General features: G+C 52.9%; 1 protein-coding gene across 1 annotated transcript; it reads right to left on the minus strand.

The window, feature by feature from the left end:
- Positions 1-1988: 1988 nt before the first annotated feature.
- On the minus strand, positions 1989-9956 carry LOC143833948 (uncharacterized). The gene is given in 5 exon segments (XM_077330316.1): positions 1989-3587; positions 3589-5689; positions 7437-7563; positions 8496-8581; positions 9885-9956. Coding segments are annotated over 4 exon segments (2409 nt in total). The 5' UTR covers positions 8511-8581; positions 9885-9956; the 3' UTR covers positions 1989-3421.
- Positions 9957-12151: the final 2195 nt, after the last annotated feature.

Below are 12151 nucleotides of genomic sequence, written 5' to 3' on the forward strand. Positions count from 1 at the left end.
GGCCTGCAAAAGGGAGCTCTTCCACCAGGTCTCTGGTTGAGGCTGGAGGTAGCGAGGAAGATGTGCGAGTGGCCCCCCCCCCGCCCCCACGGCGTACTTAGCAGTCAATTGTCATTGTGACTCTCTTCATTGTGACCCGGTTGAATTCCGGATCAGGCTTAAGGTGTTGGTTATATCACCTTTAAGGCCATAGGCGGTCTGGGCCCAGGATACCTGAGGGACCACCTCCCCACCTCAGAGAGCCCCGCGCTCTGCCACCTCCAACCTCCTGGCGGTCCCTGGCCCCGAGGAAGCCTGCCTGACCTCCACCGGGGCCAGAGCTTCCTCCCTCCCGCGCCCCCCCCCCCGGTGGAAGGAGCTCCCAGAGGGGATCGGGGCCACGAGGGAACCCAAACAGACCCGCGGGGCCTGCAAAAGGGAGCTCCTCTGCCAGGCCCCGGGCTGAGGTCGACCAAAGCCCCCCGTTTCCAAATTCTCCGGCCAGTGATCGTTTCCAGCCTGCCTAGAACAGTTAGAAAATCACTCCTCCAGCTGGGAGCCGCTTCTGCCATCCTGCCCCCCGCCAGAGCCGAAGAGCCCAATTTGGGCTTTGGCCCTGGAGAGGCGAAGGGGGCGGGGGGCTGCAGGGGCCCAGGGTCCCCCCCACAGGACACGGCGCCCCTGAGCCCCTGAGCGGAGCCATTGGGGGGCTGTGACTCTCCGTCTGCGGCTGAGCTCCAGGCAAAGGGATGGCCTTGACCTTCAAGCCCCGGGTAGCTCTGGGGCCAGCACATCTCGGCCCAGCTTTCCCACCCCGAAAAGGTCTCCGGCACCCAACCCCACTGGGACTCCTGCCGGCTGGCCCCACTCCCTGCCAGCCCCTCGGGCCACTCCCCAAGGCCCAGAGCTCCCCAGGGTCCTCCGTCCCGCCCCCCCAGCCCCCCAGCCCCGGAGGTCCCCTTCTTGGCCTGGCTTCTGTAGCGGGGCTGCGGCCAGGCCTTGGGCCCGTCTGCTGGCTGAGCCCAGCTGGAGAGAAACTTGAGAAAGGCCTTCTCAGGCAGGGCAGCAATATTTGGAACGACCCCCCCCCCAGGCGAGATTCATCTGGCAACTGTCTCTTGTCCACTTCCCCAATGAGCGAAGGTTTCTGTCATGCCCCCAGTAGCTGTGGTTCACACCCTGCCTTGCGTTGGGGGTGGGCTTTTCTATAGATAACAACATATTTTACGGGAATTGTTTTACGTCTTTTGAAATGTTTTCACGTCCAAGTGTTTCTTCATGTTGGGTGCCTTGGGGACGCCCATTTGAATGGAAAGGCGATACTAAAACGTTTTAAATAAATCAGTCTGTATACATAAAAGGCACCCTCTGCTTCTTTGTCTTGTGATAAGCTTGACTCCTCAGAAACTCAGGTTAGAGGCCTCAGAATTGACCAGCATCTTCTGGAGGATTGTGGGGAATGTCGCAGGAGACACAAGGGGAACGAGAACATCCAGGCCCTAAATGGTGTTTTTGTGAACCTGGAAAATAGGGCTGGCGCCTCAAAATTGACCTCGGTAGTCCGGCTGACGATGGGAGCTGCTGAGCCCAAAACCAAGGGAATGGGAAGACGCTCGCCCAGGTTATGGCCACGTGACCCGTTAGCAATTAGGCAGCCTGACCTGGATCGCCCAAGGCAAGCTCAGTCTCGGAAGCTGAGCTGGGCTGACCCTGACTAATATTTGGATGGGAGACCTTCAAGGAACACCAGGGTCATGATGCAGAAGCACGCTGCGACAAATCGCCTCTGAACATCCCTTGCCTAGCTGCCAGAGACTCCTAGGATCTCTCGGCCAAACTGGGCCAATACCGAACCACAAATCAACACAGAGCAATTGGGCATCCAATTTCAGGGTCTGTGTCCTTCACCACATGTTCTTGCTCCACTTGCAATGCAGGCAGATTCCTATTGGAGCAGTGGGAGAAACTCTTGGGGAGGCTCTTACAGTTCAATGAAACGCGACCAGCTCTAGGCGTTCAAAGAGTTAATTCTTTATTAGGCAAGAATTTGACAGGGATACACAGATGCCAACTGATCCTAGAATATGTTTTGGGGGGGGAGGGTAAGCAATAAAGGCAGATCTGAACCTTTCACAAGCTTAGCTAACAAACATGGAAGTTGAAAGCTGATCAGGTGTTCATTGGCCAAATGCAATGGAAAAATTGTAAGCCCCACAAGAGCACGGAGAGGTCTCGCCCAAAAGGTTCCCTAGCGGAAGCTGACAGCAGGAGCCTCACTTGGTGCTCTGCGTGACGCTTTTTGAAGAGAACGCAGCAGGGAGAGAGAGAAATATTTCTGTCTTTAACCCAAGATTGTCGTCAAGATCAAACAATTGGTCACCAAAGCGGTGGGCAAGAAAAGCAAACCGGTGTACCCCAAATATACATCTTGAGAGCACCCACTGATTCCTCAAAGCAGAGGGGGAAAACTAAACTTGACCCTTCAAGATGAAAGGAGCGTCAAAACTGCACTTTCTCCTGCTACAAAGATGAAGAGTCAGGAGCTCAAAAACTGTCCTGCACTTTTGCTGAACGATACAAAAGTTACGAAACGATATAAGAATACCCTGAATCAGCATGGCAGTCTTCAAGCAAAGGCTGGATACACACTTTTCTTGGATGCTTTAGGATGCTCTGGGCTGATCCTGCGTTGAGCAGGGGGTTGGGCTAGATGGCCTGCATGGCCCCTTCCAACTCTAGGATTCTGTGATTCTGTGAACATAAATATCTATGATTCAAGTCACATATAGGTGACCCTTTTGTATGGGAAAATGTCTCCGTGTGGCAGTATTCTAAAGCCCAGAAGTTTCTCCTTGTGCTTCCTTTTAGAAAGGTCGTAATTGCAATATTTGGACTCTGGCATGCCTCCCTGGAGAAGAGCCTAATGCTGGGAGCGATTGAGGGCAAAAGAAGAAGGGGACGACAGAGAATGAGGTGGTTGGATGGAGTCACTGAAGCAGTAGGTGCAAAATTAAATGGACTCCGGGGAATGGTAGAGGACAGGAAGGCCTGGAGGATCATTGTCCATGGTGTCGCAAAGGGTCGGACAGGACTTCGCACATAACAACAATAACAACATGCCTCCCTCCGATGGCTCCCTCCAACCCCCCTGTAATCTTACAGGCTTCCTGCAATAGCGGTCCTGCCCCGTGTGTTCCAATGAGGCAAAGAAGACCACTCTTTCATTGTCCTGCGCTTACCTGGGGAACTCTGGATTCTCTTGCTCTTTCACCCAGTGCTCTTTTAAATGTTCTTCCATCTCCCAATGAAACATTCGTCCTACAAGCTCTCTTGGCTTTCTCCCCACACGGCTTCCAGTGTGAATTCTTTAATGGGATGCAAGCTTTCCACTAGGAGAAAAGCTTTCCCCCCCAATACTCCAGGCATTGATACAGTTTCTGACCTATGCCCATTTTAGACGGGAAGTAGGAATCCCCCTCTGGATGAAGCTTTCCCCATATACCAAGAATTTACATGTTTGTTTTTCTGTGAGAAATATTTTAGGGGAAGAAAGATTTCTCTGCTGAATGGAACTTTCCCCACACTCCAAGCATCTATATGGTTTCTTCCTTGTGAATCCTCTGATGAGAAGCAAGGCTTCCACTCTGAGTGAAGCTTTTCCCACAAGCCAAACATTTATATGGTTTCTCCCCTGTGTGAATTCTCTTATGAGCAGTAAGAGTTCCTCTCTCATTGAAGCATTTTCCACATTCCGGGCATTTATATGGTTTTTCTCCTGTGTGAATTCTTTGATGGACATTAAGTTGTTTTCTCTCACTGAAGCATTTTCTGCACTCTGGGCATATATGTGGCTTCTCCCCTGTATGAATTCTTTGATGGACAGTAAGAGTTCCCCTTTGAATGAAACCTTTCCCACACTCCTGGCATTTATATGGTTTTTCTCCTGTGTGAATTCTCTGATGAGCAGTAAGAGTTCCTCTCTTACTGAAGCATTTTCCACACTCTGGGCATTTATATGGCTTCTCCCCTGTGTGAATTCTTTGATGGGCAGTAAGAGTTCTCCTTTGAATGAAACTTTTCCCACACTCCAAGCAGTTGTATGGTTTTTCTCCTGTGTGAATTCTCTGATGAATAGTAAGAGCTCCTCTCCGACTGAAGCATTTTCTACACTCCAGGCATTCATATGGCTTTTCTCCTGTGTGAATTCTTTGATGGGCAGTAAGAGTTCCGCTGAAGCATTTCCCACACTCCAGGCATTTACATGTCGTCTCCCCTGTGTGAATTCTTTGATGGGCAGTGAGAGCTCCCCTCTGAATGTAACTTTTCCCACACTCCAGGCATTTATATGGTCTTTCTCCTGTGTGAATTCTTTGATGGACAGTAAGATGTCCTCTCCCACTGAAGCATTTTCCACACTCCGGGCATTCATATGGCATCTCCCCTGTGTGAATTCTTTGATGGATAGTGAGAACTCCCTTCTGAATGAAACTTTTCCCACACTCCAGGCATTTATATGGTCTTTCTCCTGTGTGAATTCTTTGATGGACAGTAAGAGTTCCTCTCCCGCTGAAGCATTTTCCACACTCCGGGCATTCATATGGCATCTCCCCGGTGTGAATTCTTTGATGGACAGTAAGATTTGCTCTCTCACTGAAGCATTTCCCACACTCCGGGCATTCATATGGTCTTTCTCCTGTGTGAATTTTTTGATGGACATTAAGTTGTCCTCTCCGACTGAAGCATTTTCTACACTCCAGGCATTCATATGGTTTTTCTCCTGTGTGAATTCTTCGATGGGCAGTAAGAGCTCCCCTCTCAATGAAGCATTTTCCACACTCCGAGCATTTATATGGTTTTTCTCCTGTGTGAATTCTTCGGTGGACAATAAGAGCTCCACTCTGAATGAAACTTTCCCCACACTCCAGGCATTTATATGGTCTTTCACCTGTGTGGATTCTTTGATGGACATTAAGTCGTCCTCTCCCGCTGAAGCATTTTCCACACTCCGGGCATTCATATGGCATCTCCCCTGTGTGAATTCTTTGATGGACAGTAAGAGTTCCCCTCTGAATGAAACTTTTCCCACACTCCAGGCATTTATATGGTTTCTCCCCTGTGTGAATTCTCTGATGGGAAGTAAGATTTCCCCTCTGAATGAAACTTTTCCCACACTCCAGGCACTTATATAGTTTTTCTCCTGTGTGAATTCTTCGATGGGCAGTAAGATATTTCCTTCGAATGAAACTTTTCCCACACTCCAGGCATTTATATGGTTTTTCTCCCGTGTGAACTCTTTGATGGACTTTAAGTTGTCCTCTCCCGCTGAAGCATTTTCCATACTCCAAGCATTTATATGGTTTCTTTCCTATATGGATTCCTTGATCAGTACTAATGTAATCCTTCTGCCCAGAAGCTTTTTCATGCTCCAAATATTCATATGCATTTTTTCTGTTGTTGGCCTTGCAATCAATACGATTGCCTGATTTCTCATGAGCTTGTTCTGCGCCAGTGGTGGCCTCATTCGTGTCACACCCTCTGTAGATGCCCTGGAGTTGTGCAGCTTCTTGTGAGACAGGACCTTGTAGGAAACAGGAATTATTCCCGACTTGTTCTTCTCCCTCATCTTTCTTCAGTACATTAGAACATGCTGGGTTCTCCTTCACTTCTGGCTGCTCTGCTGTTTCATCTCCTGGCTCCCACACGCACCGCGCTGAAAGAGAGAAATCTTCCATGAAACGGACTCCATTAAACTGGGGCAGAAAATACAAGATGGGAAAGGTTTGCTGTCTGGAAATGCTTTGAAAACTCTTGCTTGGGAGACCGGCCCTGGCAAATCCGAGCCTGTATTGACTGACAGGCCACCTGTGGTGAGAAAAGGGGGGTCAGCATTTCGTGGGAGCACCTATGTATGCACCCGCCCTTCCTTGACTCAAACCGCAAGTCAAAAGAGCTTCCCCAAAAAAGCCCCCTCCCCCCCGGTAGGTTTGCAGTGAGGCAGAGATGCTGCTTGGCTACTTAGCACAATTCTAATTTGTCTTACTTTTAAGGTATTCCACGCCAGAAGACAGTGTCATGGGGCTTTCTGCAGTAGAAGTATAGGGCCCATTCTATTGTTTAGCCAGCTTTGACCAATTACAGACTGTCTTTGTCTTCATGTCTGTAACCCACCGTCTCATGTGGATGGTGAGAGACGCTGTCAGTCAAGGTGGAAGGGAAGTCAGGGTGGCCTTGGGGAAGGGAGGGACTTCAATGGGGCCTAATGCCACAGAGTCCCCCCTCCAGGGCAGGGCATGGATTTCTGTTGCCTAGAGATGAGCTGTAATTCCGGTGGGGTCTCCAGGACTCACCCGGAGTCTAGCGTCCCTAACTAGGACGTCAGAAATTCAGGTTCAGATCCCTCTGCCATGGACTTGGGCCCATTACACACATTCTGCCTAACCTACCTCACAGGGTTGTTGGGAGGGGAACAATGTAAGTTTCTTTGAGTCCCCGTTGGGAGAGTACTTGATAGCAGAACTATTAACTCCCCATCATTCATAATATTAACAAAGATTTGCCACCATAACTATTAAATACATTCTGGGGATCTATTAATTCCTCCCCCCCCACAGTTCATACAATGCTACTATTAATGCGTCTGGAGTTCTAGTCCTACGGCCAAAATACTAGACCTCGAGGACATCTGATGAAGGGGATGGGCAGTAGGGTCAGGGCAGAGAGCAGGAAACACTACTTTACACAGAAAGGGATTGAAATGTGGAATTGGCTGCCAGACGATGACTGAATATGCGACAGACAGCCAATAGATCAAAATGCAGAAAATGGAGCCCAGTTTTAGATTATACTGATCAGTAAAAACTGAATGGGAAACTGACAAAGTGTATATGTAAATTTTGGAAAAAAATCTATAAGAAGAAGAGTTGGTTCTTATATGCCACTTTCTCTACCCGAAGGAGTCTCAAAGTGGATTACAAGTGCCTTCCCTTTCCTCTCCCCTTCAACAGGCACCCTGTGAGGTGGGTGAGGCTGAGAGAGCTCTGAGGGAACAGCTTTTTCACTGCTGTGTCGAGCCCAAGGCCACCCAGGTGGCCAGTATGGGGGATGTAAGATAGTCTCAAGTTTCTCTCTCTGCCCTTCTTTCCAGAAACCCCCTGGAATGTGCCTCATTCAGATGGATATGACAAAAATCCTACAGGGGGCATCAAAGGAGGAGCATGTTCAGATTAGGAACCTCCTGGTACTACAGTTAGACAGTTAGGTCTCTCTCTCGCTCTTGCTCTCTTTCTCTCTCTGCGAGCAGAAGGCCTCCTGCCTCACAGGAAGGACTGCAGAGGGGGACAGAGGCCAGCTATGGGGCCCAGGCCGGACAGCCTGACCCTTTCCTTCTGAATGAGGGACTTCCTTCCACTCTCTCCACAAAGCACAAAGCAAAAAGTCCAGGGGAAGGGAATCCTCACCCAGAAAGGCCACCGTGTCATAATTCTCCCGCATGACTTCCTTGTAGAGCTCTCTCTGGGCTGGCAGCAGCAGGGCCCACTCCTCCGGGGTGAAATACACGGCTACCTCCTCAAAGGACACCCAGCCCTGGAAAGAAGGAGAAGGAAGCATTTCTTTACAGGACTGGGAAGCTGATCCACGTGGGGGGGGGGGGAGGCAAAATGAAGGGAGCCAATGAACACAGAGCTGGCTGAGCACTGGGACCTCAAGGAGAAAGTCTTGGGAACTGGCACCTCTCGGAGGCGCTGGGAGCAGCTAAATGTGGCAGGGCCTTTTCTGGGGTGGTCCCCAGACTTTGGAACAACCTCCCTCTGGGGATTCACCAGGTGCCTCCATGGAATGGATTTGGGTGATGCAAACACACCTCTGCAGCCACAGCACCTGTCCCCTCTGTGCCCTGCCCTGCCAGAGAAAGAGGGGGGGGGTCATGTTTTAAAGGAGGAGCAACATTAGGAGGAGAAGGGAAAGGAGGAGGAGGAGGAGGAGGAAGAGAGCAGGGTTTTTTTCTAATACCCTGCTTTTCATTATCCGAAGGAGGCCTAAAGCAGCTTAGAAACACCATGACCTTCCACACCTTGTGGGGTGGGTGGGCCCCAGAGAGCTAAAGGAGCATCTTTGGTGGAACTGCAACTAGCCCAAGGTTACCCAGCTGGCTGCTTGTGGAGGAGTGGGGAATCGCACCCGGTGACCCAGATTAGCCTGCCGCCCTTCCACCACCACACCAGGCTGGCCCTCAAAAGCCAGAGAGGTTCCCATGAAAAGGGACCCATCATTTTCTGTGGGGAAATCCGTGGTCGAGGATTGCTACAAAGCTGCACCACCCCCAGCCCCAGTTCCAGACGGGGGGTGGGTGGGGGGGACCCCTGCCCTGCCTCTCCACTGGTGGGGGAGGGGGGTTGACCTTGGGCAGGACCAGAACCCAGAGGAAGGGGCCCGATCCCCAGAGCCTTGCGACAGAGAAAGGACCTGTCCTTCCTTCCTTCCTTCCGCTGCCTCTCTTTCCCACGACACCCCCTTACCTGAGTGGGCTGCATGGCGGCTCCTGTCCCTTCACCACCCAGAGGAGGTGGCCCAGGAGGCGTCGGAGGGGTCTTCCCACGGTGGCCTGGAGGGTGAGAACGAAGGAGGGCCGGAAGCCCCGTTTTCTTTGGCAGCCTCTTCAGCATCCCTCTCTTTCCAGATTTTGTTTGTTTATATCTTTTAGTCTCCCTTCACCATTTGCAATGACGAGAACATAAAAGAAGCAGTGCTGGGTCTGGCCAGTGGCCCGAATCCGGTCCAACACGCTGTGTCACACAGTGGCCGAAACCCAGGAGCCCTCCCACTGTCCCCCCCCCAAGCCCCAAGAAAGCAGAGCCTCTCTGCCCCAGACGTAAGAACACAAGGGAGGCCCTGTTGGATCAGGCCAATGGCCCATCCAGTGAAAAGACACGGTGTCACATGGTGGCCGAAAGCAGGTGCCCTCAGGTCCACCCGTGGACCCAGAACGTCAGAAGTCCACCCCCCCAGGCTCCCCCCCCCCAGGCCCCAAGAAGACAGAGTCTTCCATCTATACCTTTTGGCTCAGAGCTACTGACCAACCTTTGCTCTAAATGCTTGTCCAATCCCCCGCCGGAGGGTGGGGGGTTCAGCTCAGTTTAGCTGGAAACCCCTCCCCCTAAAAAATGCCTTCCCAAATTCCCCAACACCATTACTTGAGGTACCTTGCATTACTGCAAGGTAGGTGGGGCTGAGAGAGCCCTGGCAGAACTGCTCTTTGAGAACAGCTCTAACTGGTCCAAAGTCACCCACCCGGCTGCAGGTGGAGGCCGAGCGGGGAACCCTTTTGATGCTGCAAAACGGCTTCTGTTGTGAATTATGACGTGAAGTTGCCTTACTACTAGGGTTGCCAGCTCTGGGTTGGGAAATACCTGGAGATTTCGGAGTGGGAGCCGGGAGTGGGCAAGATCTGGAGGGGGGGGAGGACCTCGGTGGAATGTCCCGCCATGCAGTCCCCCCTCCCAAACAGCCCTTCTCTCCGGGGGAATTGAGCTCAGCCGCCTGGAGAGAAGCTAGAATTTGGGGGATCCCCCGGTCTCCCCTGGAGGCTGGCATCCCTATGGCGCACGAAACCGACTCCTCGGCCCGCAAGGCCAGTATTGCTGACTCCGGCCGGCAGCGGCTCGCCAGGGTCTGGGCCCAGCTCTTTCCCCACCACCTCGTGGCCGGCTCCTTCTCGCGGGAGATGCTGGGGATGGGACCCGGGGGGGGGGGCTGTGGCGTGCATGCCTGGCCAGCAGAGCCACAAGCCCCCTTGCTTGCTTGCTTGCTTGCATGGCATTATTGCATTGCATTATTGCGTTGCATTGCATCATTTTCTGCATTGCATTGCATAGCAGGGCCTCCCCTCCCTTCCCCTCCCTACTCACCGGCTCGGGCCAAGGCCGCCACTGGAAGATGCTCGGGGGGGGGGGGGGAGGCCGGCTCTGGCTGCCCCCCACCCCGCCCCCTCCTCCCAGGCGCCTCCGGGGCAGCAGCCGCGCCCCTTTAACTCTTCAGGGGACGGCGGGCAGGGGAAGCCCCAGGAAGCCCCGGGAAGCTGCAGCCCCCTGGCGGTCCCTGGCCCCGAGGAAGCCCGCCTGGCCCCCCCCCTGGTGGAAGGAGCTCCCAGAGGGGATCGGGGCCACGGGGCCTGCAAAAGGGAGCTCCTCCGCCAGGCCCCGGGCTGAGGCCGGCCAAAGCCCCCCGTTGCCCGATTCTCCGGCCTGCCTGGATCAGTTAGGGAATCCCTCCTGCAGCTGGGAGCCGCTTCTGCCATCCTGCCCCCCCCCCCCCCGCCAGAGCCGAGGAGCCCAGTGTGGGCTTTGGCCCTGGAGAGGCGCAGGGGGCGGGGGGCTGCAGGGGCCCAGGGTCCCCCCCACAGGACACGGCGCCCCTGAGCCCCTGAGCGGAGCCATTGGGGGGCTGTGACTCTCCGTCTGCGGCTGAGCTCCAGGCAAAGGGATGGCCCGGACCTTCAAGCCCCGGGTAGCTCTGGGGCCAGCACATCTCGGCCCAGCTTTCCCACCCCGAAAAGGTCTCCGGCACCCAACCCCACTGGGACTCCTGCCGGCTGGCCCCACTCCCTGCCAGCCCCTCGGGCCACTCCCCAAGGCCCAGAGCTCCCCAGGGTCCTCCGTCCCGCCCCCCCAGCCCCCCAGCCCCGGAGGTCCCCTTCTTGGCCTGGCTTCTGTAGCGGGGCTGCGGCCAGGCCTTGGGCCCGTCTGCCGGCTGAGCCCAGCTGGAGAGAAACTTGAGAAAGGCCTTCTCAGGCAGGGCAGCAATATTTGGAACGACCCCCCCAGGCGAGATTCATCAGGCAACTGTCTCTTGTCCACTTCCCCAATGAGCGAAGGTTTCTGTCATGCCCCCAGTAGCTGTGGTTCACACCCTGCCTTGCGTTGGGGGTGGGCTTTTCTATAGATAACTACATGTTTTACGGGAATTGTTTTACGTCTTTTGAAATGTTTTCACGTCCAAGTGTTTCTTCATGTTGGGTGCCTTGGGGACGCCCATTTGAATGGAAAGGCGATACTAAAACGTTTTAAATAAATCAGTCTGTATACATAAAAGGCACCCTCTGCTTGTTTGTCTTGTGATAAGCTTGACTCCTCAGAAACTCAGGTTAGAGGCCTCAGAATTGACCAGCATCTTCTGGAGGATTGTGGGGAATGTCGCAGGAGACACAAGGGGAACGAGAACATCCAGGCCCTAAATGGTGTTTTTGTGAACCTGGAAAATAGGGCTGGCGCCTCAAAATTGACCTCGGTAGTCCGGCTGATGATGGGAGCTGCTGAGCCCAAAACCAAGGGAATGCCCATTGGCACTTACCCTGAAGGGTACTTCTCCCTGGGTTCTAGGACTCCCTCCTTGATGGGTGGTTCTCACCGCTGGTGCTAGGGAGGCAGGCCTTAAATTTACTTCCTCTCCCTGGTAGAACCGCCCTCATCTTCAGTTGTGATCCTTCCAAAGCTCAGAGAAACAATACTCCAAACTACCGTAACCATAACTCTCTGTAATAATTTTTCTTTTTCTTTTTTTTTTATAATAAGAACATGAAATAGTGGAAGAGGAAGCAGAACAAACAGTTCCGAACAACTAAATTCCAGTATTCCCCCTTTTCCTGTCCCATAATGACTATAACAGGACTACATTTCAGACGACGCCCAGGGAGGGCTGGATGGAGTCCTAGAACCCAGGGAGAAGCACCCTTCACGGTAAGTGCCAATGGGCCTTCTCCCCTGGTTCGAGGACTCCATCCTTGATGGGATATGCAAGAGCTTCCTTTGTCCCGGGCGGGATTGTGTCGCCTGAAACTAAGCCTTGCAAAAGAACACTTCTGCCAAAGGCAGCCTCCGCTGCGCTGTAACCACTAAGCTTATAGTGCCTAATAAAGGTGGAAACTGAAGACCAGGTAGCTGCTTGCAGATCTGTTCTACAGAGGCAGAATTTATCATGGCAGCATTTGTTGCCGCCCCCCTAACTGAATGCGCTGTAATGCCAGAGGGCACAGGCCTACCCAATGAACTGTATGCTTCAGCAATACAATCCCTGAGACACTTTCCGATAGCCACAGCAGACATCCTTTCTCCTTTATTAGGCGGAGAAATGCTTATGAACATTGACTCTGATCTCCTAAATGGCTCCGTACGTATAA

The sequence above is a fragment of the Paroedura picta genome, chromosome 3 (assembly GCF_049243985.1).
Source record: "Paroedura picta isolate Pp20150507F chromosome 3, Ppicta_v3.0, whole genome shotgun sequence".
Lineage (NCBI taxonomy): Eukaryota > Metazoa > Chordata > Lepidosauria > Squamata > Gekkonidae > Paroedura > Paroedura picta.